Raw genomic sequence first — 25780 nt, 5'->3', positions numbered from 1 at the left:
TAAAGTTGCTTTTCGTTTTCTTTCTTATTTTTTTTAACCCCTTCTATACTTCCCTACTGCCTTTCTTTGGAAGGGTGTCCAGTCAACAGTCCAGGCAGTGGGGAAGTAACTTTACCCGCTAGAGGGAAAAGAATCCACCCCTTTGAAACTCATCTGTAAGGAAGAATTGTCTAGTCTCCCCCGACTTATTTATTTATTCAAGCTTTTTTTTTTTTTTTTTTAAATGAGATCTCATTCTGTCGCCCAGGCTGAAGTGCAGTGGCACAATCTCGGCTCACTGCAACCTCCACCTCCCGGGCTCAGGCGATCCTCCCGTCTCAGCATCCTGAGTAGCTGGGACCATAGGCGTGTGCCACCATGCCTGGTTAATTTTTTGTGCTTTTGATAGAGATGGGGTTTTGCCATCTTGGCCAAGCCGATCTCAAACTCCTGAGCTCAAGTGATCTACCCACCTCGGCCTCTCGAAGTGCTGGGATTACAGGTGTGAGCCACTGCACCCAGCCTTTAATCATTTATTTATGTCAGTATGGACTCGTGAATATTTATTTTCGACTTCTGATTTAATCTAATACCTCATCGTTTTGTTGCTCAGCTTGTTCTAGGTTTGGCCCTTGGGAGTTCTTTAGGGCTGGCTCCTGTGTCTCTCTGGCACAGCCCCACCTGTTTATTTTTGAGCACTTCTTTACGCTCTGATGCTCCAAGATGCTCCCAGCTCATCTTGTATTTTCCCTGCTTCAGCCCCAGAATCAGCCATTTCTCTAAGGAGCCCTGGTTCTTTTATTAGAGAATGGTTTTCAGGAACCAAGATCTGTGGGCTGGGTGTTCTTATTGCTACAGGAGTGTTCCTGCATTTAGGCCCTCTAGGAGACAGCTCTGGATTTGCTTTCATTTAAAAATAAAGTTTCCCCTCCTGCCAATTGCAGGGTCCATTGGAGACTGCAGACAGCTGCTCACTGGGTTTTGAGCATCGGACCTGTCTGTGGCCCACAGGTTTATGCGTTCTCACATGCCCTTGAAGGGCCTTATGTCCAGGACTTCAAGGGAGAGAGCACATGAGGCCACCTCTCCCAATGCTGAGCCACTTCCTGCTCTCATTCCTGCTCATCAGCAGGGCCATGGCCGAGTTGCTTTGGGAATGGGACTCAAGCCTGGTCTTGACGTGCCCTCATAGCCCAGATTGCTGTGGGTTTGCAAGCTGCAGGCTTACTCCCTACTGGGCCAACAGCTTTGTCAGTGGTAGCGATAGTAGCCATAGCCCAGCCGCAGAGCTACTGTGGCCACCTGGGTCAGGCCAGGCCAGGGTCAGGCACCAGGAAGGTCTGACTCAGCAATCATGCCCAGTACACTCAGGTGGCCCAACACTAATGGGAGGAAGGCCCAGCCAGGTGCTCCCTGCACTCCCAAGGCTCAGCCAACCCCAGCCACACCTGACACAGGCGGTCAGATGTCTCATGGATGCCCAGTGGGCCAGGACCCAGAGGGAGGCAGCTCTCCTGCAGCAGCGGGGGTCAAGGCAGAGCGTGCCAGCCTTGAGACCCCAGGGCAGGCCGAACACCCTCCCGACTTCGCCAGCGCCTCTCCTTTATCTCCCCGAAGCTCCCGGCTGAGAGTCAGGAGCTCTGGGTTCCAGACCTGCCTCTACCAGTGACAACAATCATGCCACTCCCTGCTTGAAACCTTCAGTGACTCCTTATTGCTCTCAGCTTGAAATCCCCACTCCTAGGCCTGCTTTACAAGGCCCTAGAGACCTCTCCAGCACCTCACGTCATGCCTTAATAACACCAAATTGCTTGTGGTTCCCTTGCACAACCATGTGGTTTCACGCCCCCGCGCCTCACTCTGCATCACCCTCCCTTGGCTTCGCTGGTTAACTCCTAGTAGTCCCTGAGGTCTCAGCTCTGGGACCACCTCCTCCAGGAAGTCTTCCTCCTGGGCCTCAGATCATCTCTGCTCCCTGGTTACGTTCCTGGTGACCTGTGTTTGACATCTTCCTAACTAACCCCCGATATGAATGACCTCTGACCTGCAGGGCTGCAACCCGGTAGAGTGGAGAAGGCTCAGGTTTGAAATTAGGACGCTGGTGCCGGGCGCAGTGGCTCACGCCTGTAATCTTAGCACTTTGGGAGGCAGAGGTGGGCAGATCACAAGGTCAAGAGATCGAGACCATCCTGGCCAACGCGGTGAAACCCCATCTCTACTAAAAATACAAAAATTAGCTGGGTGTGGTGGCACGCGCCTATAGTTCCAGCTACTCAGGAGGCTAAGGCAGGAGAATTGCTTGAACCCGGGAGGCGGAAGTTGCAGCAAGCCAAGATCGCACCCCTGCACTCCAGCCTGGCGACAGAGTGAGACTCCGTCTCAAAAAAAAAAAAGAGAGAAATTAGAACTCTGACTTTTCTTGAGACTGCTGTGTGACTTTGGGCAAGTCGCTGCGTGTCTCTGAGACTCCATTTCCTCATCTAAGAGAAAAGCATCCCACTGAGATTTCTGACCCTGCTTTCAATTCTGGCCTCTGCCCCTAACTTGCTGTGTGGCCTTGAGCAAGTCCAGTTGCTGGGCTCCAGCTTGATTTTCCTTTTCTGTGAAATGGGGCCGCCCACAAAACTCATAACAAAGTGTTGAGGTTCCAACAAGCCGAAACCTGTGAAAAGCTTGTGTAAACCTCAGAGCCATACGTGGATGGTTGAAGGATCTATTTCGACAGCTCCGGGGAGCCGTGGGAGGGAAGCTGATGGCGGCTCTTGCTTTCTCCTACCTCCCAATCCTCCAGAAAACTGAGCAGCCTGGAGATCAAAGGTGATTGGGGCCTGCTGGCATGGAGGCCGGGCTCGGCAAAACCTGCTTCCTGGCCCCCTGCCCACCTCCCACCCACACCTGCTCCCAGGGTTAAGTGATGTGTCTGCCTTGTGCACGAATCTCTGTTTAAACACTCGGTGTTTGGGGGGAACCCTCAACCCCTCAACTCCCACTCAGGAAGCTCTGAGACCCCACTGCTTTTCCCAAGACTGACAGCCAAGATCAGTTTGAATCATCTGCAACTTTATTCCAGAGCAGAAATAAGTCATTTTCTAACAATAAATATAAAAAAAATAATAAATTAAGATTCGAAAAAAATTTTCAACAAAACAAAATCATTAACACTGACAGAATAGAACCTGCTATCTACAGGGATGAGAGATGGGGCCAACTGGGGCATGGGCAGGACACTCCTGCAGCACCGGCCCCCGGGTCCCCAGCTCAGGAATGTTTGACACAGGCCACCCTCTGTCCCCAGCCCTGACGGGAGCCCCTGCCACACACACACATTCTCTCCACAAAGTACAAAATATATATTTAAAAACCTCAACACAACCAAGCATCTTGCAAAGGCCCAGGAAAGCAAGGGTTTGGCCAGTCAGGGATGAGGACGGGGCCCGAGTGTCTAAAGAAGGCACTAGAGGGACGGGGACCGCTTTGGGTTTCGCCCAGTCAAGTTCACGGTCTGCCCTCTTAGTGTGAGAAAATGGAGCTTGAGGTACCCTGTTCACTTGGCACTGGGCCAAGCCCCCCCATCTCCTGAGATGGCCTCATGTGGGAGAAGACGAAGGGGAGGTCGGCTTGGGAATATCCTCTGTCTGTCCGAAGGCTGTGGCGGGGCTCCTGCTCCAGGGATGCTGGGGCGTGGCGGTGCCTGCTAAGTGCTCTGCTGTGTGTGCCTCGCAGGGAAAGACGGCCCGGCCCAGTATCCACGGTCGTCTCCTCAGTTCAGGCCACGGTGTCATCCGAGACCCCTCAGCAGAAGTTGCAGGGGGTATCAGTAGGAAAGAACTAGAAATAAATAAGGTCCCCAGTGGCCCAGCATGGCACAGCAGGAGGCCACTCTGTGTCTTCAAGTATTCTTGGCCGATGGGGCTCCAGGCCCTATCGAGGCTCAGATGGGGATCCCCACCGTGTTCACCTGGTCCTTGAGTCCCAGCAGGCTGTAGGCGATGCGCTTCTGGTGGCCGGGCAGCCGCACCCCAATCCTCTTGATGTCGCTGTGGGCCCGGAGGGAGAGAGGGAGAGTTAGGGGCTAGAGCAGGGGAGGGGGCCGGGCTGGGCAGGGACAGGACTCGGTGGGCGGCAGGGGAGGGGAGTGGAGGGAAGCAGAGGAGGAGGGTGGAGAGGGGGCCTTGGGGACCTGTAGGGCAAGAGAGCTCTGGTTAGGTAGGCCTGGGAGAAGGAGCCACAGCCTAGAAGCTTGCCAAGGTGGCCCATCATCAACAAAGTTAGGAAAACGACAGAAGCCTCAACTCTGTACGATGCTTTAAAAAATAAAAATAAATCAAATCTTCTGAATTATCTGTGAGGCAGGTGCTCTTTTCATCCCCATTTTGCAGATTAAAGAACTGAGGTCAGAGAGGTGAAGTGACTTGTCCAAGGTCACACAGCTAGGAGGTGGAAGAGCTGGGAATCAAACCAGCTATGAACAAATGCCTCCCCTCCCCTCACCCCCAGTCTGTCCCCAGTGCCCCCAGCTCAGGCCTCCTTCCCAGGAACTCTCTAGGGATGTCGCTCAAAGCCTCTCTGCCCAAGGTCTCTTCCCACCCACTGCCTCATTTCTCCCCCACTCCTTCCAAGTTCCCACTGCTGGTCATGAAGGAAGGACTCGGGAAATACTTGAAGGGTTCAACTCCGCGAGTCTCCATGGGTGAAGCTTGCAGGTCACCAGATCCAGTGACTAGGAAGATGTCTTCCCTTGGGGGAACCTCAGTCTCCTCCCGTGTCAAATGGGAGCTACTGTCCATCTGGAGGGCGAGAAGCCTCAAAACCAGCGGCCGAAGGAGAAGGCAGCATCAGTTCCAGGTGGACAGATGTGCCCAGGAGCCCACAGCCCAGCTTTCCCACCCCCACAGGGTACACACTCTCCTGGGCCCCCCTTCTATGCCCCTCCGTCCCCTCATGAAATCACTTATGCTCCCAGGAACCTGTGAGGAGGGCATTTATTACTCACTTTGGGAGCTTTCTCCTCCACCGTCCTCACCCACTAGCCCAAATCCATGAAAACACCCAGGTTTTTACGGGCCGTCTTTTGGCTGTAAAGGGAGCTAATTATATGATGCAAGATTCTAGTTGCAGTTCTGCAGACATGACTTTCCCACAGGCTTCGGGAGCCCCGGGACAGGCGCAGAGCAGGGAAGGGCAGACCCAGCTGAGTGGGGGGGACTCCGGGACCTCCAGCAGAGGCTAATGCTCCCTCAGCAGCAGGAAGGCCGGGACACTTGGGAGAACTTCCTATGCTACCCACACGGGACGTTTCTAACCTGTTGGAGGTGCTGAAAAAGCAGCATTTTCCCACACACTTGAAGGTCTTGAATTATGGCCCCTGGACAAGCGCTCAGACCATGGAGAAGGAGACAGGACCCTGGCCCAACCCCAGATTTGCAGTTCCACAGGCGGAGCAGGGAGTCTGCATTTGGTTGAATCCCAGAAGAAACCTGACATCCGGTTGAAGAACCAGTGGGTTGTAAGCTCCAGGAGGACAAGTGCTGAGACCTCGTCATCTGGGCCCATCACCCCCACAGCCCCTGCTCCCGCCCCCACCCCTGCCCAGGGTCCAGGATAGACCTGGCACATAGTAGGTCCCCAAGGAGTGTCAGCTGCATGAATGAATGAGCGAATGAATGCTTTAGCAGAGATTGGGCCGTTGCTGGGCCACCTCTGGTCCCTCTTGCAAACAGCAGTGGTTAATCTCACAGGACGGGAACACAGTTTGCTTCTGAAGCCCTGTGTAGAAAACTCCAAGGCCATATACTCGGTGAGTTCCTACTGTGTTCTGGCCCTGGGTGCAGGGAGACGGGAGTGAGAAATGGCTCCTAGAGCCTCACGCGTCAGATCATTCATTCATTCAGCAAGCATTCCTTCAGTACCAAGCCTATGCCAAGGACTCTGGAGACCCTAAGATCTACAACCTGTGCCCTCGACCCCCACACAGGATGCAGATGCTGCAGTCCCAGCTCTAGACAGAGCCTGGGATTGGGCTATTTTTCCGGGGTGCAACATCCACCCCTTTCATCAGCTGCTCACAAAACATCTGGGACCACTAGTCTAGCTAGAAACCCAACTGACTCCAAAATAGCACAAATGGAGAAGAGACAGTGGCTGAGGGACCCCAGAGGAACAGGCAGCTGGTCCCCTGGGAGGGACTCAAGGAGGCAGGAGGTTCAGAAGGGGAGGGGATGGGACACTGAAGCCTAAATCCTGATCCCAATGGGAAGGGCACACATTCCCCTGCAACCAGCTCGAAGTCTCCCATTGGGACCCATGGCGTGTGTAGACCCAGGCTTCAGGTTTTAAAAAGTCCTTTGAGATCCCCATTTATTTGAAAAGAGGCAGAGGAGAAGGAGGAGGCCTGCAGGCCCCAGCTCTGAGCACCAGCGGCTGGTGGGGGGGAGAGCGAATGACTTCCTGCCTTTATCCAGGCCCTTTCACAACAACGCACACTGCAGCACTCACATATACACACACAGCCTCCCTCCGTCCAAGACTGCCCCATCCCTGCTCGTGGGAAAGGAATTGGCGAGGAGCACCCCGAGCTATTTAGGGAAGCCTCTAAGAACATGTGTTTCCTATAAGCACTTCTCCTTGCCCTCAGCTCTGGTCACCAGAAGAGAGGCTGTGTTGTCCTTGGTGGGAGCCCCTGGAGGGGCAAAGGGTCTTGTGGATGTTCCCAGGGAAAAGGAGAAAAGGAGGGGTCATTTGCACAGCACTAGAGGAGGAAAGCAAGGGAGTGGAGGAAAAGAGGAGAGCAACAAGGATTTAGCGCCTACTGTATACCAGGCGTGTCATCTGCACTGCACCCATGCAATCCCATCAAACTTGATCAAGGTCACCCACTAGGAAGTGACAGATGCGGGACTTGAACCCAGGCATGTGTGCAGAGCCCAAGTCTGTAGTCCTGCTGCACTGGCTGGCAGCAAAAGATATCCTGTGATCCATCTCCCCTCCCTACGTCTCCCTGCCTCCCTCTGGTCAGCTCTGTCCCTGCCTGCTTCCCATCACGGACTGTCCCCTGAGAGGGACTGTGGCCTTGGCTAGCAGGTTGGAAGCCCAGCTGAGCAGTTTCCAAAGGCCCTAGAGAATGTTCATGAACAGGCTCAAATCCCAGAACTTCTGTGACCCAGAACCATGGGAGGCCCAGGTCATCCCATCCATACAGTTCCCAAAACCTCCCAGCCTCGGGGTCTGCTCCCACCATGACCTTGGGCCATGCACAAGCTGGGTTGTTGAAACCCGCCACTATTTTTAGAGGCACAAAAGGCTAAGAGGATAGTGTCTTCCCCCTCCTGGGACAGGAGGAGGTGTCTGTGCCAAGGCCATGCCGGGAAAAGTCTCAGTGCTGGAGCTGGGACGGAGAGAAGAGCTCCCATGGGGCAGCTAGACAAAGGGCCAAACCCAGGGCCAGCAGGGAGTACGTGGCACTTCTCAGCAGGTGGGACTGCAGGCTGAGAGCCAACCAAATGGAGAGAGGTGCCAGGGGTAGGCCAGGGGTTCAACTCTCCCCTGGGCAGCAAGTAGGGCATCTTGGAGAAGACTGCCCCAAGCTGGCTGTGTGACCTCAGGCAAGCTGGTAACATCTCAGCCTGTTTGTCTACCAGTGACCTCTCTGATCCCTGGGCTCTGGGACCCCGACTGACTGGGGCTGGAATCCTGCTCTGCCCCTAGTGGCTGTGGGACCCTGGGCGGGTCACTGCACTTCTCTGCATCTGTTTCTCACCTGCACCTGTTTCTCACCTGTTAACAGGACTCACCCTGCTGGGTTCTCATTCAAAGTGCTCAAGCAGAGACAGCACACAGCCCTCAGTAAACAGTAGCTACCATTATGATTACGGTTACTATTATTTCCCCACTCTGGTAAAGGATGTAGGAAGAGGAGGGAGCTGAGAGTGGGCGCCCAGAACTGCCAGCTGCTGGCAGAGTTCTGCCCTTGCCTTCCAAGGAGCCTCTTACCAGAAGAGAAAGAACGAAGAGAGGAGCATTGAGGGGCAGGGAAGAGGGTTGGGGGGCGTGGAGGCAGCCTCTGGAGTGGGAGGCAGCAGGGGTGGTGGGGGAACAGGAAGGGGCCTGACTCACTCGTTGGTCATCTGCACCACCTTCTCGATGGCAGTGTAGCCGGCCGCCATGAAGTGCTCCGTATACTGCTGCATCTTGATGGACTCCAGCCACTCGGACACCGTGCGGAAGGGCACCCCCTCCGAGCCACTTGTGCTGGGGAGCCGGATAGACACCCTGCAACCGGAAGCACTGCAGGTGAGGGGCTGCAGAACCCAGTCCACCCTGGGCCCCGCGCCTGCTGCTCCCTAACCTGGATGATTGACTCAGCTGCCCCGTGCCTCGGTTTCCTTATCTGGGCAACGGGGAAGCCCAGTCACATAGGGTTCAATGAGACCTCCTGGCATGTTGGGAGCCCTCAGCATCTGTAACTACTGCTGCCCCTCCACTCCTACTAACAGGACCACCACCAATAACTACCAGATCATAAAACGCTACGAGCGGAGATTCCAGATCCCGAGGTCACGATCCCAGCCTGACCACTTCCAGCTATGTAAGATATTCAATCACCCTGTGTCTCAGTTTCCTCTTCTACAAAATGAGGATAATTTTGTAGAAGAGGACTCATCTCGTACGTTGCTTAAATGAATGAAAATGTATTAACTGTTCACACAGTGCCCTGCACCCTCAACATAAGCTGGTTGCTCCTATTAGGATTTCCGGGGTCATCGTGTCCAGTCTAAGTCAAGTCCACATATAACCTCTGAGCCCCCAGCACCCCTCAACTTCCCCTGGGTGGCCACTCTACCGAAGTGGTTCAGGAGTCTGCAGAAGGGAAATTGGGGTCATCATAGGCAGAGGGCACAGAACTCACCGGGGGTCGAAGTCAGCCAGGGTCTTGAGGGAGTCAGGGGCACGGATGAGCTTGTCCAGGATGCTGACGATGTCAGCAAACTTGGGGCGGCGGGCACGCTCCTGCTGCCAGCACTGCATCATGAGCTGGTAGATGGCGGAGGGGCAGTCCATGGGCGTGGGGAGCCGGAAGCCATCGTTGATTGCTTTCATCACCTGGCGGGGCATGAAGGTCAGGGGTGTTGTTGCAGAAAGCCACTGAAACCCTATACAGCCTCCAGCCTACGGAAGTGGGCTTCGGAGGGAAGGGAAACAGGAACATCCCAGAAACAGACGGGAAGGGTCTTTCTTGAGCTGACACCCAACCTTCAGAGCTGCCCAAAGGGCAAATGCCTAAGAGGCTGTGGCCAGAGTTCACTGGAAGGGACTTTTTTTTTTTTTGACCGAGACAGGGTCTCAGTCTGTCACCTAGTCTAGAGTGCAGTGGCACTATCAAACCTCATGGCAGCCTCAGCCTCCTGGGCTCAAATGATCCTCCCACCTCTGCCTCCTGAGTAGCTGAGACTACAGGCACGTGCCACCACGCTTGGCTAATTTTTAAATTTTTTGTGCAGATGGGGTTTCATCATGTTGTCCAGGATGGTTTCGAATTCCTGAGCTCAAGTGATACTCCTGCCTCAGCCTCCCAAAGTGCTAGCATTACAGGCATGTGCCATGGCTCCCAGCTAGAAGGGACCCTGCTCCCTCACAGGGCACCAGGTAGCAGCCATACTGTGTGCCCTTAGCCCAGCCTCCCTCCCATCTCTCTTCTCCTCCTTCTCTTCATCTGGCTGCCTTATAGTGCCCTTGGTCTTGGCAGAGATGTGACCTCTTCTGAGAAGCTTCCCAGGTCACCAGGCTGAATAAGGCACCAAGCACACAGACACACACACACATGCATGCATGCACATGTGCACACACATGGATGCACACACACGCATGGACACACGGATACACACGCACACCCCACTCCTTGTTTCATCTCTGCACTCTCTGACCCAGCTCCTGGAACCGAGCACAAGGCCTGGCACGCAGTAGATCCTCAAGAAATATTTACGGGGCTGGGTGCGGTGGTTTACGCCTGTAATCCCAGCACTTTGGGAGGTGGAGGCAGGTGGATCACTTGAGGTGAGGAGATAGAGACCAGCCTGGCCAACATAGTGAAACCCCATCTCTACTAAAAATACAAAAATTAGCTGGGTGTGGTGGCGCATGCCTGTAATCCCAGATACTCGGGAGGCTGAGGCAGGAGAATTGCTTGAACCTGGGAGGTGGAGGTTGCAGTGAGCCGAGATCATGCCATTGCACTCCAGCCTGGGTGACATGAGCAAAACTCTGTCTCCAGAAAAAAAAAAAAAAGAAACATTTATGGAGCAAACCTAAGAAGGTTTGTCTAAACTCTCCTCTGCCCAGCCCCTGGAGTTTCAGATGAGTAAAGGCTTGAGTTCAGGTCCGGGCAGGTCTGGGGAGGGCAAGGGCACCCACCTCATGGTTGGACAGCTCCCAGTAGGGCCGCTCGCCATAGGTCATCACCTCCCACATGACAATGCCAAAGCTCCACACGTCACTGGCAGAGGTGAACTTGCGGTAGGAAATGGCCTCCGGAGCCGTCCAGCGGATCGGGATCTTGCCACCCTGCAGGGAACCCAGGCCTAGTCACCACTATCCCCTCCAGCGGATCGGGATCTTGCCACCCTGCAGGGAACCCAGGCCTAGTCACCACTATCCCCTCTGGCTGGCCCCAGGACCATTGCAACCAGGCCCCAGGACCCCTCCCTGGACTCCTACAGGTGTTCCACCTCCTGAAGCCCATGCCCAGAAATACAGGCGAGAGGACACCAGGCAGGGCGAAGGCTGCTTCTCCCTTGAGGTCCCCTTCCCCAACTCACACTGGTGGTGTAGGTGGCCTCGGGGTCGTCCTCCAGCACGCGGGACAGGCCAAAGTCAGACACCTTGCAGACCAGGTTGCTGTTGACGAGGATGTTGCGGGCAGCCAGGTCACGATGCACATAGTTCATGTTGGCCAGGTACTTCATGCCAGCTGCGATGCCCCGCAGCATGCCCACCAGCTGCAGCACACTGAACTCGCCATCCTTCTCCTGCCAGAGTATGGGCACTCAGTTGCAGGCCAGCCCTGAACCTGCCAGGCCAGCCCTAGGCCCCATGACCAGGCATGCCCGCCCCATAACCCACATCCTTACCCGAAGGAACTTGTCCAGGGCCCCGTTCTCCATGAACTCAGTGATGATCATCATGGGCTTGTCTGTGGGGGGGGCACAGGTGAGAGGTAAGTGCACCCGGGCATGTGGGAGAGGTGGGCACAGGTGAGAGGTAAGTGGGCCAGGGCGTGTGGGAGAGGTGGGTACAGGTGAGAGGTAAGTGCACCCGGGCATGTGGGAGAGGTGGGCACAGGTATGGGGCAAGGTGGGCACAGGTGTAGGAGAGGTGGGCACAGGTGTGAGAAGAGGTGGGAACAGGTGTGGGGAAGGGTGGGTACAGGTATGGGGAGAGGAGGGCACAGGTGTGGGGAAAGATGAACATGGGTGGAGGAGTGGGCACAGGTATGGGGAGAGGTGGGCACAGGTGTTAGGGAGGAGATGGGTGCAGGTATCAGGGACAGGTGGGCACAGGTGTAGAGGAGGTGGGTACAGGTATGGGGAAAGGTGGGCACAGGTGGAGTGGGCACAGGTATGGGGAGAGGTGGGCTCAGGTATTGGGGAGGTGGGTGCAGGTGTAGAGGAGGTGGGCACAGGTATAGAGGAGGTGGGTGCAGGTGTAGAGGAGGTGGGCACAGGTATAGAGAAGGTGGGTGCAGGTATGGGGGGAAGGTGGGCACAGGTGTAGGGGAGGTGGGTGCAGGTATGGGGAGAGGTGGGCACAGGTGTAGACGAGGTGGGTGCAGGTATGGGGGAAGGTGGGCACAGGTATAGGAGAGGTGGGCACAGTCACAGACAGAGCCTCTGCTAGGTGGCCCCTCTCCACCCCATGTGGGCAGGCCCCAAGCCTCACATTTGGAGACGACGCCCTCCAGGCGGATGATGTTGTGATGGCTGAACTGGCCCATGATGCCAGCCTCACCAAGGAAGTCCACTCGCTGCTTCTCTGTGTAGCCAGCTTTCAGCGTCTTGATGGCCACGGGCACCTCCTTCTTCCCCGAGGATGTCTTCAGCGTGCCCTTGTACACCTCCCCAAACTCTCCTGTGGGCAGGCAGGGTCAGGGGAGCGCCCCAGTCAGGCCCGGCACGAGGGCTCCCACCCTGTGTCACCACCACTGCCTCCTCAGGGCCCCTCGGCAGTGGGCCGACCTCACCTGCTCCGATCACCTTCTGCCGAGTGACACAGGACGGATGGATCTCGGTGGTGAACTTCAACACAGCTTGGTTGGGGTCCTCATATGTGTGTGGGTCCACGTATGTCTTCAGGGGTTTCAGTTGTTCTGGAAGGAGAAGAGGTGGGGTCACAGGCAGCTCAGGAGGGGCCCCATGGGGGGTGCCCTGGAGTCAGAGAAGGTCACGTGATCTTCAGAGACTTAGACGAGGCTGTGGGGGATGGACCCCTCAGAGCTGCCCACGGAAGCCTGTGGCCCAACCTCAGTGAGCTGGGAACATCCTGGCTGCCCCCACCTCCCCCACAGAGCTGGGGACGGTGCCGGCAGGGCTGGGCCTGGAGCGGGGGCTGCATCTCACCTGACTTGGAGAAGTAAACGTCCTCCGGGGACTGGCGGGCACGCAGGTTCTTCCTCCTGAAACAGCCCCACAGGGAACCAAATGCAGGGAGGTCAGTGAGGTCTGCTCCGGCCAGGGAAGCCTCCTGACCCTACTTTGGTCCGAGGGGGACCTGGGGTGCTCAGAACGCAGCCCAGTCCCCGCCGTCGCTGCCCAAGCTCCACTCTCAGGGCTGAGGGTGCAGAGAAGGCGGGTGGAGTGAGCCAGGACTCCCTCCCCGGGATCTAGGCCCCAGAATGGCCCCTTAAGCAGCGGTGAGGAAGGCATTCCCATTACAGCTACCCGGGGTTTCCTGCCTGCGTGTCCGGAGGAAGTGTGGACACATCATTAAAAACAAGAGCAGAGGTAATGAAGCCCGTGTCCTGGCCCCGCCGCGTGCCAGGCACTTCACTCCGGCTCGTATATCCTCGCACCATCCAGAGGCAGGGATTAGACTCGACTAGCGTCCTATGGGCCCCATGGTTCAGATGAGGAAACGGAGGTTCCTGCCCCATTTTCCCACCCAAGCCCATGAGGAGCCAGGGTATGGGCTCTGACGAACCTGCGGTGGATAAAGAAGCCAACTCCTGCCAGCAGCAGAAGCAGGACCACACAGACAGCCACACCGCCAATCACCGCCAAGGAGCCAGATCCCTCCGGGGCTGGTGGAAGAAATCAGGTGATGACAAATCACAAATCTCAGCAACACCTGCGCTGCACCCAAGACACCTGGGCCCCCACTGTGTGCTGGGTGCTTGCACTTTTGCACTTGGGAAGGCTCCAGAGGGTACTTAGTCCCATTTCACAGACGGTCAAGCGGAGGCCTTCCCAAAGGTCTCACAGGAGGTACTGCAGGCGTGTGAGGCTCAAAGCTCTGGCTCTTTCTGCGATGCGGATTTGAACTTCCTCACATCACTGTCGTGAATTCACATCCCAGCTCCTCCACCCCTCAGCCCTCCATGCTTCCCTGTCCCCAGGCCTGGGGGCAGTCCCCGAAGGGCTGACGGAGAAAGGGGCATTTCTAAGTTCTTTGATTCACTTCCTTTCCCAAGATGTCTCAATTACTTGGTTCTGGGCCCTGGCCCAGTCCATGCCCAGGGTCCCCCAACTCACACAGTGTCTGGAATTCGTGCACCTTGCTGCCGGCCCCCTGGCCCTCCTGCGTCAGTGCCTGCACCTGGACCAGGTAGGTGGTGTCCGGAGCCAGGTCGTCCAGGGTCACGGAGAAACCCTCGGTGCGGCGTACATTGTAGCTGTTGGAGTCTCCCTGTGGGTGGGTGGCAGGCAGAGGAGCAGGCAGTGAGGGCAGGGCAGGGCAGGGGCCTTGGCTCAGCCCACTGGAGACCACCCTGAGCTAGCAAGGTGGCTTGCCTTTGTTAGCAAACTTGAGGCTCTTCTTACAGAGGAGGAAACTGAGACTCAGAATTAAGTGACTCACTCAAGGTCAGAACCACTAAATGCATGACCCAGGACTCAAACTCAAACCGAGCTGTGTGGGGTCCCCAAATTCTGCCCCTGTCCTCACCCTGACTGCCTCTTCCAAGGACACCATGTCTTCTCTCCTACAAATCTCTGCTGTGCTGCCTTGGGAGATGTAACCCCCTGGCAGACCCCAGGTCTCAGTTTCCCCATCTGCAGAAGAGTGCTTCTTCAGATGGCTGGGTGGTTTGGTGAGCATCTATGTGACCAGCCTGTCCCCTGCTCTCGGCCCAGCTAGAGCCAGCCCCGACCCTCTGGGAGTTACCTTCTTGCGGTAGGTGACCTCGTACTTCCACACGCGGCTCTGCTGCGGCGGGGGGATGCTCCAGGAGACGCTAAGCGAGGTGGTGCTGCGGCCCTCCAGTCTCACCTTGGGGGGCTCTGGGCAGGACAGGCAGTGGGGGAAGCAGGTAAGAAGCTGCCTGCGGGCAGGCAGGGTTTGTGGGGGACAAGTGGACGTGGAGCCAGATCCTCCACAGCCCAGATTCTTTTATTTTTTTGAGATAGGATCTCGCTCTGTCACCCAGGCTCGAGTGCAGTGGCACGATCTCGGCTCACTATAGCTTCGAACTCCTGTGCTCAAGTGATCCTCCTGCCTCAGCTTCCTGAATAGCTGGGGCTACAGACACGTGCTACTGTACCTGGCTAATTTTTGTATGTTTTGTAGAGATGGGGTCTCCCTATGCTGCCCATGCTGGTCTCAAATGCCTGAGCTCAAGCAATCCTCCTGCCTCAGCCTCCCAAAATGCTGGGATTATGGGCGTGGTCACCACACCCAGCTCCCAGGCTCTTTAGATCCCAGTCTAGGATCCTAAACTTCCAGTTCCGGAGCACAGGACCTGAGTCCCAGGCCTCCACCCTGTCCCCATCACAGGGGCTGGCACATCAGAGGCGTCCCATATTTACTAGAGAATAAATAATAATAATAATAAAAGGCCAGGCACGGTGACTTACACCTGTAATCCCAGCACTGTGGGAGGCCGAGGCGGGAGGATCACCTGAGGTTGTGAGTTCGAGACCAGCTTGACCAACATGAAGAAACCCCGTCTCTACTAAAAATACAAAATTAGCTGGGTGTGGTGGCGCATGCCTGTAATCCCAGCTACTCGGGAGGCTGAGACAGGAGAATAGCTTGAACCCAGGAGGCAGAGGTTGCGGTGAACCGAGATCGTGCCATTGCACTCCAGCCCGGGCAACAAGAGCAAAACTCTGTCTCAAAAAAAAAAAAAAGAAGAAGAAGAAGAAATAACTTTTGCTGAATGCTATCTTTTTTTTCTCTCTCTTAAAGAAGAACTAACTTTTGCTGCATGCTTGCTTTTTTTTTTTTTTTTCTTTTGAGACGGAGTTTTGCTCTTGTTGCCCAGGCTGGAGTGCAATGGTACGATCTCAGCTCACTGCAACCTCCGCTCCCCAGGTTCAAGTGATTCTCCTGTCTCAGCCTCCCAAGTAGCTGGGATTACAGGCATGTACCACCACACCTGGCTAATTTTTTGTATTTTTAGTAGAGATGGGGTTTACTCCATGTTGGTCAGGCTGGTCTCGAACTCTCGACCTCAGGTGATCTGCCCACCTCAGCCTCCCAAAGTGCTGGGATTACAGGTGTAAGCCACCATACCCGGCCTCAATCCTCAATTATTATCCCACTTTACAGGTGAGAACACTGAGGCCCAGAGAGGTTAAGTAACCTGCCCACAGTCACAGAGCTCAGAAGCAGCTCTAGAGCAGGGATGTCCAATCTTTCAGCTTCTATGGGCCATAATGGAAGAAAAATTGTCTTGGGCCACACATAAAATACACCAACACTAACGACAGGTGATGACCTAAAAAAAATAAACAAATAAAAATTGCAGGCTGGGCACAGTGACTCATGCCTGTAATCTCAGCACTTTGGGAGGCTGAGGCAGGCAGATCACGAGGTCAGGCGATCAAGACCAGCCTGGCCAACATAATGAAACCCCGTCTCTACTAAAAATACAAAAAATTAGCTGTGTGTGGTGGCACGTGCCTGTAATCCCAGCTACTCGGGAGGCTGAAGCAGGAGAATCGCTTGAACCCAGAAGGCAGAGATTGCAGTGAGCTCAGATCAAGCCACTGCACTCCAGCCTGGGCAACAGAGCGAGACTCTGTCTCAAAAAAAAAAAAAAAAGGAAAAAAAATTGCAAAAATAATCTCATAACGTTTTAAGAAAATTTACGAATTTGTGTTGGGCCGTATTCAATGTCGGCTGGGGCTGCATGTGGCCCACGGGTTGGACAAGCTTGCTCTAGAGACTGTGCCTTTAACCACATACTCTGCTGTCTCTCTCTAAACACACCCGAGCCCCAGGTGGCCGTCCTCCTTAAGCCCCACCTGGGCAGGCCCCATAGGGCACAGCTGCCACCCCTGGACCTCACCTGTCTGGTTGATGCTGACACTGGCAGTACGGAAGCTGCGGCTGGTCACCAGGCCTGAGACGCCGTTGCGGGCCTCTACGGTGAAGGTGTAGTTCATGTGAGGCTCCAGGTCGCTGACTGTCACACTGGTGCGGGTCAGTCCGTGTGGAGGCTCTGAGTAGCGCACACTAGACTCACACGGCCCACACTCCCCAGACTCGGGCCAGCACTGTTCGCAGGTGACGCTGTAGACGATGTCCTCGCGGCCCCCACTGTCCTGAGGGGGTGTCCAGCGCAGCTCCACCTTGGCACCCATGCCCACGGCCGTGAGGTAGTGTGGGGCGGAGGGGGGTCCTGCACAGACGGGAGGAGTCAGTGCTCTGCTGGACCCAGGCGGATATGTCACACGTCACCCTCAGTCATGCCACCCTGACCCACTGCAAGACTCACGTGTGCAGGGCATCGACATTGGGTCCTGAGGTGCCCGGAAGAAGCCTTCCTCACACTCGCAGGAGGTGGCACCCTCAGGGGATGGCAGCGTGTGCTCAGGGCACTCCAAGCAGGGGCTCTCAGACACCTCAAACTTAAAGAATCCAGGCGAGCAGGCTGGTGGGCACAGGACAGACAGAGCACGAGGACATCAGTTCAATCTGCTTCCACCCCACGTGACTGCCTCATTCCCTCACCAGGGACCCCTGCCCTGCAAACAGGTCAATAAATCTCTATGGACCTGTTTTCTCGTTGGCAAAATGTCTTGTGATGGAAAAATGCATGGCAAGAGCCTAGCATGTAGCAGGCACCCAGGAAGTGCGTCACACACATGCTGCATACCTTTGCTTCACTCCCCACTGGCTCCTGCAAGAAGCACCACACCCCTGAGCCTGGCATTTAAGGCCATACCTTGCCTTTCAGCTAACCAAGAATCCCATCACAGCCTAGCTAAGCACTTCACCAAGCACGCTGCCCACCGGCCTCATTCCCATTCATCCGTGCAGACTAGCCTGTCAGGTCCCCACCTGGGTAGCTGAGAGCTGCCCAGGGCTATGACTGCCTCTTCTTGACCATGTGTATTTGTTGACTGTCACCACCACCCTGACTCACTGGCCAGCCTCATCAATTCAGGATGCCATTCCTGCAGGTGTTCCCTCCAGCCCAGGACCTGCCCGCCTTTCCATTCGGGGCTGACCAGGAAGCAGGAAAGGCCAAGCCCCCCGGCATTTTCTCTGGCTCTGCTTCCAGGACCGAGTCATATCCGCCACTCACAAGAACAGCCAGGAAGTGACTCTTCCTCCCCCAGTGGCCAGTCCTGTCCTGGCCCAGCAGGCTGGGGGCTCAGGCACCTGACTCCGGGGGCTTCTTCCTCCCACCACCCTATCCTGTCTCATCCCACCGCTGCCCTAAGCCCCTTCCTGGCCCTACAGGCAGGAAGCTGCCCAGACACAGGGCTCATGGTGCAGGGCTGTCCAGGGCTTGGGCAGCTGCTGAAGTGGACAGGGTGAGTAGAGGTCACCCTAGGGAGCTCCCCCAACAACCCTACAATACTAATCCTTCAGATTGTTCTGGTGAGAGGGTCCTGAGACACCTCCAACCTCAGCACCACGTTCACCACACACACAACGATCCTCTGCTCTGTGTCTGGCCCAGCCCCAGTGCTGGGTATGCACCAAGATGAAAACAAACCCCTGATCTCAGGGAGCAGAAGCACCTGACAAGGTCTGCAAGACAGAGGGAGGAAACAAGCTAAGAGCTAAGGGGGTGGAGGAGGGGAAACAACCTTGGCCAGGAAGTCTGAGAAGTCACAGGGGACATTTTGGTTGGGGTTCAGAGGCTGCATAAGAGTTCAGCAGGGGAGTGATAGCTATTGGGAGAGGGAGTTAGGAGTGAGAAAGAGCATGACTAATACGGAAGGTATGAGTGGGTTTGTGGGCACAAATGTGGGGAGCAACAAGCAATAAAGCAGTTGAGAATGCCAGGCCAAGCAGCTGGGACTTTATCCTGGAGGCAATGGAAAGCTGCTGGAGGTCTGATGTGGGGAGGTCAGATTCCTGCCTTCAGGAAAAATCTGTGCCTGGAGGCAGCTTTTGTCCAAGACCCTGGGGACAGCCTGGCTCCTAATAGCCTAAGGACAACCCTCTCCAGGGAAGCCAATTTCAAGTGCCCTGGCCCAAGCAGGCCGGGGAACTCTCAGGAGCAGAGTCTGGAGCGAAGACTCTGTCCAGTCCCCTGTGTGAGCAGAGGTGGGGAGGGGGACCAGGAGTCAGGGCAACAGGACTCAAAGGACACCCAGCTCCGTAAGGTGCCAGATTGTGACTTCCTGCTAATGACTCTGCTCTCAGAACCAGGCTGCATCCCTGTCCCCTCCCCACCCTGGCCCAGGGACCACACAGCCACTCTCACCTCCTCGGCCCATCCTGCTTCTGCAGACCCTCAGCATTGGCCCTGCGAGAGCTCAAGCACACAGGCCAGGGAAGGGGGCTTGTCCTGGGTCACGCAGCAGGACAGAGGAGGCCCGGGGCCCGACTCCTGCTCTGCACAGAGCCTGAAGTCCCAGTGACAGTGACCGCAAATAAGCACCTACTGTGCGCAGGGCTCGGGCTGAGCATTTTACACTCATTTAGTCCTCACAATAGACCTGCTATATACAGGCACTATTAGCGCTCGTTCCACTTTGGAGGTGAAGAGAGACAAAAAACCTTGCCTGAAGTCACCAAGCTCCCAAGACAGGAAATCAGAACTCAAACTTAGGATGTCTGATTTTCAGCCTCTCTCCTCTCCCACTCCTTTTTCTTTCTTTTTTTTTTTTCTTTTCTTTTTTCTTTTTTTGTTTTTGAGATGCAGTCTCGCTGTGTTGCCCAGGCTGGAGTGCAGTGGTGGGATCTCAGCTCACTGCAACCTCTGCCTCCTGGGTTCAAGCAATTCTCCTGCCTCAGCCTCCTGAGTAGCTGGAACTACAGGCACCCGCCATCACGCCTGGCTAACGTTTGTATTTTTAGTAGAGATGCAAGCTGGTCTTGAACTCCTGGCCTCAAGTGATTCACCCGTCTCGGCCTCCCAAAGTGCTGGGATTACAGGCGTGAGCCACCGCACTGGGCCTCTTTTCCCACTTCTGTTCTTAGGAACACTTCAATTTGGAGCAAAGAGCAATCAACATTCTGAAACAAGCCTGAAGAGACAGGAGATAAGGCCTGACCCACTTCAAAAGCCAGACGCTCCCCACTAATCTCAGAGCAGCTGTGGGTCTCTGTGTTGTGGAGGGAGGGGGAGGGCATTGCCCACCACAGATCTGGGCACTTTTGTGTCTGTGAGCAGAGAAGTGTAGAATCCAGCCCAGGGGGTTGGTTGGGTGGCTAAAGCGGTCTTCTTCAAGCCCCAAATGTCTTTCAAGTCTCCTATTGTATTTGTGAAACCCATGAGTATATTGCATCCCTCCCCATAACATATCTGCATGATACAAAAATAGCTCTCTCCTCCCCCAGATCTTTGAGCAAAACTGAGACTCCAGAAAGCCGGGCCGTGTTTATCCTGGGGTTTCAATTCCCCCAAATGCCCTGACTTGTCTGCTGAGGAGACTTCACCTGGCTAAGTGCTGGCTCCAGGTGGTCCAGGGCCAGCAGACTTGGGAAGCTCGGGGGCGTTCCCAGCTCAGGCTCTCAGGCCAGGCAGGGGCCATAAACCCCCACAGCCCGGCTCGGACCCACTGAAGGCTTTAGCAAACCCTCACAATGCCCCGACTCCCCACCGTGCGGCTGCTCCTATGCCAAGAGGAGGAAGTGGGGGAAGAGATGGGCTCTTTGGCCCCAGCGCCCGGGGGTGGCTTGCCTGCTGCCGCCAGGAAAGAGGGAATTTGGAGAGATTTCCGCTGCGGATGTGCCAGATAATACAGTGGAGAGGCAGCGTCAACAGGGCATGTGCCTGCCCGACGAGATGTGCTTCCCCTCCTCCAACCACAGAGCTACCAGGGCCTGTCTCCAGGACCCCGCCAGAGTTTCCAAGTACTCAGGGGTCTCAGAGTTCATGAGTAGGACACCAGCAAGCCCCTGTGTTCTTCCTGACTTTATCTAGTTGGATTTCCTGGCATTCTGGGCGGGCAAGTGGGGACAGGGGTCACACACACTCAAACACACCCATATACACCAAATACCTACTGTTCCTTAGCCAACCAGCAAACTCCTATGCATCCTTTAATACCCAGCTTAAGCTCCTCTACACAGCCCTCCCAGACTGCCCAATTCCTGGCCCCCCTGGCCCCCATTAGGGCATCTATTAATCTTATGTTTACCAAATAGAAATGTGCACTTCATATGTGTCTGGCGCAATGTTGGGTGCTAGGATATGATGGTGAGACAGATAAAGGGGAATTCATAACTTGGCTTTCATGTTCCATTAGAAATTATTCCTGCATGTATCAGGAGCTTCTGTGAGAGTAGCAGCTCCTGAGGAGCAGGAATGGAGACCAATTTATCTGTATCCCATGGCCCAGTGGTGCTCAGTTAATGTTTGCTGAATGGAAGGACAGACGGATGGATGTGGATGGATGGATGGATGGATGGATGGATGGATGGATAGATGGGTGGGTTGGTGGGCGGATGGGTAGATGAGTGTGTGGATGGATGGATGGGTGGATGAATGGACGAATGGCTGGAGAGGGTATGAGTGGGTGGATGAATGGACAGATGAATGGACAAGTGGATGTTTGGGTTGGTGGGTGGACGGGTGGATGAGTGGGTGGGTGGATGGAAGGATGGATGGATGGGTGGAGGGGTGGACGGATGGATGGATAGATGGGTGGGGAGGATGGACAGATGAATGGACAAGTGGATGGGTGGGTTGGTGGGTAGACGGGTGGATAAGTGGATGGATGGATAAGGGATGGATAGGTGGGTGGGTGGGTGGAGGGATGGATGGATGGATGGATGGATGTGGAGGATGGACAGATAAATGGACAAGTGGATGGGTGGGTTGGCGGGTGGACAGGTGGATGAGTGGGTGGATGGATGAGGGATGGATAGGTAGGTGGGTGGGTGGAGGGGTGGATGGATGGATGGGTGAGGGGATGGGTGGAGGGGTGGATGGATGGATGGGTGGAGGGGGGTATGAGTAGGTGGATGGATGGATGGGTGGAGGGGGGTATGAGTGGGTGGATGGATGGACAGATGAATGGACAAGTGGATGGGTAGTTTGGTGGGTTGGCAGGTAGATGAGTGAATGGATGGATGATGGATGGATGGATGGATGGTGGATGGATGGATGGATGGTGGATGGAAGAGTGAGTGGGAGAGAGAATGGATGGCAAACCTACCATGTACACATGAAATATGCACTCCAGGGCCAGAGAAGTGAGCAGTGTTTCAGCGCCCAGAGAGACACTGTGGAGAAGGTCCACCAGAATGCCTACTTGCCTTGCACAAGAGCCTAACTTTGGCACACCTGTGGCACACCTGTGGCACACCTGTGGAGAGCTGTTCTGGCCCCGGTTGTCTGGCAGGCCTGGGCCACTCCGAGCAGGGGAACTGGGGCACAGTGGCTGCACCTCCGGCTATACCCTGGTTTTTCCAGTTCCTGATGCCCGCCCCTTAGGTGGCAGCATGAAGTGACTCAGGGACAGACGCCCTTATCATGACGCAAGTCCAGCCCCCAGTGGAGCCCCTCATCCCAAGGCACAGCCACCTCCCAGGTTGGCAGTGGCAAGGTTGTGAGGTCAAGAGGTCATGGTGGCAATTTACCTAGGGCTAGTCACCGCCCAAGCCCGGCCCAGCAGGCGACTGCAGGAACCACCTTGGCCCAAGGATGTGGAGCTTGGACTTTGTCTCTGGGCCCTGACAGACGGCAAATGGTGACCTATGGGTTACTGACCCAGCAAATAAGGGAGCTGACAACCTCAGGCCCTGGTGGCTTCTTGTTCCCAGCAGGCCCTGTCGTCCCTGCAGAAGGGGGGCTGCCCCCAGGGCCCGATGGCTGCCAGCACCCTGTCCCTTCCACACACACCCTAAGGAGCTATCTGCAGGCACATTCCTCCACCATTGATAAGCACCGCTCCCCACCCCAGCCCCCGCTCCCCACCTCAGCCCCCGCCTCCCGCTCCCATCCTGCCACCAGCCTTTCATCTTCTGTTTGCTTTCCCTCGCCTCCTTCCTTCCGTTCTGGGGACCCACTTACCTCCAGGAGGGAGAAAGGGAGGGTGAGAGGGAGGGAGAAGCCGGTGCCCGCCCAGCGGAGCTGCCAGCACCTAGCTTTGCCCCCAGTGTGAGCTGAGGGTGGGGCAGACAGGGCACAGAGGTGAGAGATACCACGGGGGGCTGGGGGTGCTGCCACCATGGTCCCACCTCTGTAGGCCAGAAGAAACATCACAGAAATAAGGCCCAGTGAGACTTCCCAAGGAGGGGACAAGCCTTCGAGCCACAGTCAGCAGCTCCCAGAGTCCCCCACCTGGGGAACCACCCATGATGTGATGAAACAGGAATCCTGCCACGGCCCCCACCACGGCCCGAGACCACCCTGTCTAAAGACCGCCTTCACCAGAGCCATACCCTGGCTAGGGGCTCCTCCCTGTCAGCTCTGGACCTTAGGCCACTTGGGCTGCAAGCAGTGGGACCTCTCCTCACCACACTTGAGTCACACAGTCAACAGCTTCCCTGGGGTTCAGACTGAGCCCCAGTGGGAAACCACAGGAGGGAAGCTCAGATCACCAGGTTGGCAGCATCCTTCAGGGCCACAGGTCCAGCCCACTCATTTTACAGATTGGGGTGGGACCCCGAGGGGACGTGCTATGGTCATACAGCCTGTGGGTGGAAGGACACACATCAGGGGCAACTGCCTTCCTGTACCAGGCCCCCGTTCTTTTGGTGACTGTTCACTGCTTCCTCTCTGGACCTCAGTTTCCTCATCTGTAAAATGGGGATCAAGTCCTCATCCTCTCCGGGTTGTGTGTGAAGAAAGAAGAAAGCCCTGATTATGAGATGTTCAACATGGTGCCTGGAATGGGGTGTCCCTATGAACCGGGGGATCATGAAACAGTAGGGAGGGGACATCCCCAAGGGGCTGGGCCCCCTGAGGGAGCAGGAGCCTCTCAGGAGGGAATCTCCAACCCCCTACAACCCCAGTTCTGGCCTCCCAGCTGTTCAGCTGAGCCGCTGGCCAAGACCGCTGGCCACCTGCTCACCTGGCCAGCGGTCCCCAGGGCTGAGGCGCCAGCAGGGGCCCCGCCAGTTCAGCTGCTGAAGCCAGCACAGGAAGCGGAGACAGGGAGACAAAGCAGCCCCCAGGGACAGCGGTCAGCCCGAGTGACTCCACTGTCCGTCCCGCAGGCAGGGCCAGAGGCGGGGAGGGGGAACCAAGGGAAGCTGGCTCATTCCTGACATAGTTCACGGGAGCGCTCCGGGCAGCGTGCCCACCTGCCGCACACAGCACCTGGGAGGTGCCTCCCTTCCTCTGTCCACTTAACTCTTTCCTGAGCTCCAGGCTTCCTGGGGAAAGAACCCTGAGGAGAAACGGACAAGCTGGGAATAACCTAGACAAGGTGTCAGGTGACCTCAGGGTGCCCCGCCTTGCTCTGGGTCTGGTTTGTCACCAGGAGGAGCCCCAGTGAAAGAATCTGGGTCTCCAGGCCTGGGGAGGGTCCAGCAGGGAGGGCAGACCCTGTGCCTCCCTCTGGTTCTCCCTCAATGTGCCCAGCAGTGCCCTCTCCAGGACTCCTGCCTCCAACAGAGCCCCCAAGCCCCTGCAACAGACCCTGCCATCCCCAGGACTGGCCAGAGAGCCTACCCCAGGGCCAGGAGCTGAGTCAGGGATTCCAAAGGAACTGGTCACTTCCCGCCCCGTTTCCTGACCCATCCTGCAGCCTGGGCACCGCTGCGCTGCCTGGATTCAGATCCTGATGCAGCCACATCTTAGCTGTGTGACTTCAGGCAAGCCTCTTTACCTCTCTGAACCTCAGTTTCCTCATCTATCAAATGGGATTGATCACAGTCCCTGCCGCACAGAAAGGCAGTGTGGATTCCACTCGCACGTCTGATAAAGTGCTTGCTTGGCTCAGCGCCTGCCCCTCCGACGGCTCCTGTCTACGGTAGCGACTGTCATCACTTCCCGCAGCAGCATGGCCAGGGGCTGCTGAGAAAAGTCTAGAGGCATAAAGAGGAGCCAGCTGGGCGTTCCTGGCATCTCACGCACCGGCACCCATCCACACTGAAAGGAATTTTGGTGGGAGGAGCCTGAGGAGGAACAATCCGGCAATAGGTGACTAGCGATTGACAGGGTCCCACCAACTAAGTAGGAAATTTCGCTCTTGGAAACTTGTCCTCCTGCTGGGCTGATCTTCCAACAGGGGGCTGCTTGGCTCTCTGCAAACAATCTGCCAGAACCCCGACCCCCCACCTCTAGAGGAGGGAAGGCTGCCCCCCTTCCTGGAGAGACACCCCCACCCCAACCGTCCGCTTATCTCTATGGGGCCTGTCTCACCAGCCTGTGGAAAGTTTTCAGCTGCCCCTCACCCCCACCCCCGCATTCTTGTGCGAGGATGTCATGTAGGAGGAGCCTGCTCGCCCCACTGGGCTGCCTGGTCCCGGGGGCCCCCCCAACCCGCAGTCATTGTCTGAAACTGGGAGTGTGCATTCGAGGTCACCAAAAGCAGGGGCCGCTTGGGGAAGGGGGGCTCACTCAGCAGACGGGAGCTGGGAAGACAAGGGGGCAATGGGATGGGCCGGAGCAGAGCTTACACCACAGGCTTATGGCCAGAAAGGCTCGTAGGGAACTTCTCATCCGGGGTTTACAGACCGTGTTAAGTAAGGTTCTGAGGACTTGCTTTGGGAGGCAAGTGGGGCCTATCACAAAGGGCTTCAGGGTCCTCCAACCCTTCAACCCCCTCCAAGGGCTGCGGGATCCATGGCTAGAAAACAAGCATAAAGTCTGCTGGTGCTGTTGAACTTTCTCATTTGACTCAAAGGAAACCCAAGGCCAGAGATGAGGGGGGATTTAGCTAAGGTGTGTGCATCGCAGCCACTAAACCTCCAATTCCTTAATGTCCCGCTTATCTCAGCAAAGAAGATGCCAGAGAGAGGGGATGAGCCAGCCCTCCAAAGGTCCGCCTGCATTCCACAAATGCTCTGCCTCATGGCAATTTCCAGAAAAAGTCACCCATTGAAAATCCACATTGCTGTGGAGATTTCCGCTGTCACTGGCCCTGGCCACACCACGCCACAGCTTCCTCCACGTGAACTCACTAATGCCCAAGCCTCATTCCCCAAGGAGAGTCTGATTTAATTGGCCCTTTTCTGGGCCCAGTGTGTCATCTATAGAGGCCCCAATGGAAAATCAATAGAGGCCCCAATG

At 56.0% G+C, this 25780-nt stretch overlaps 1 protein-coding gene across 3 annotated transcripts in view; it reads right to left on the bottom strand.

The window, feature by feature from the left end:
- Positions 1-3022: 3022 nt before the first annotated feature.
- Positions 3023-25780, bottom strand: part of EPHA2 (EPH receptor A2) — a 31487-nt gene continuing 8729 nt past the window's right edge. For 2 of the 3 annotated variants that reach the window (XM_045379789.3, XM_065529432.2), the window contains exons 4-18: positions 16907-17062; positions 16478-16810; positions 14350-14465; positions 13719-13872; positions 13168-13267; positions 12588-12643; positions 12212-12337; positions 11911-12099; positions 11103-11164; positions 10791-11000; positions 10387-10536; positions 8885-9078; positions 8092-8247; positions 3938-4016; positions 3023-3807 (exon numbers count right to left, since the gene is read on the bottom strand). In XM_045379789.3, the coding sequence (XP_045235724.2) occupies positions 3772-3807; positions 3938-4016; positions 8092-8247; positions 8885-9078; positions 10387-10536; positions 10791-11000; positions 11103-11164; positions 11911-12099; positions 12212-12337; positions 12588-12643; positions 13168-13267; positions 13719-13872; positions 14350-14465; positions 16478-16810; positions 16907-17062 (2117 nt within the window). In that variant the 3' untranslated portion in view covers positions 3023-3771. Of the gene's footprint in view, positions 4017-8091; positions 8248-8884; positions 9079-10386; positions 10537-10790; positions 11001-11102; positions 11165-11910; positions 12100-12211; positions 12338-12587; positions 12644-13167; positions 13268-13718; positions 13873-14349; positions 14466-16477; positions 16811-16906; positions 17063-25780 lie in introns of all 3 variants that reach the window. The other variant, XM_045379793.3, reaches the window with a different exon arrangement.

The sequence above is a fragment of the Macaca fascicularis genome, chromosome 1 (assembly GCF_037993035.2).
Source record: "Macaca fascicularis isolate 582-1 chromosome 1, T2T-MFA8v1.1".
Taxonomy (NCBI): domain Eukaryota; kingdom Metazoa; phylum Chordata; class Mammalia; order Primates; family Cercopithecidae; genus Macaca; species Macaca fascicularis.
This window is presented reverse-complemented; position numbering and strand designations above follow the sequence as displayed.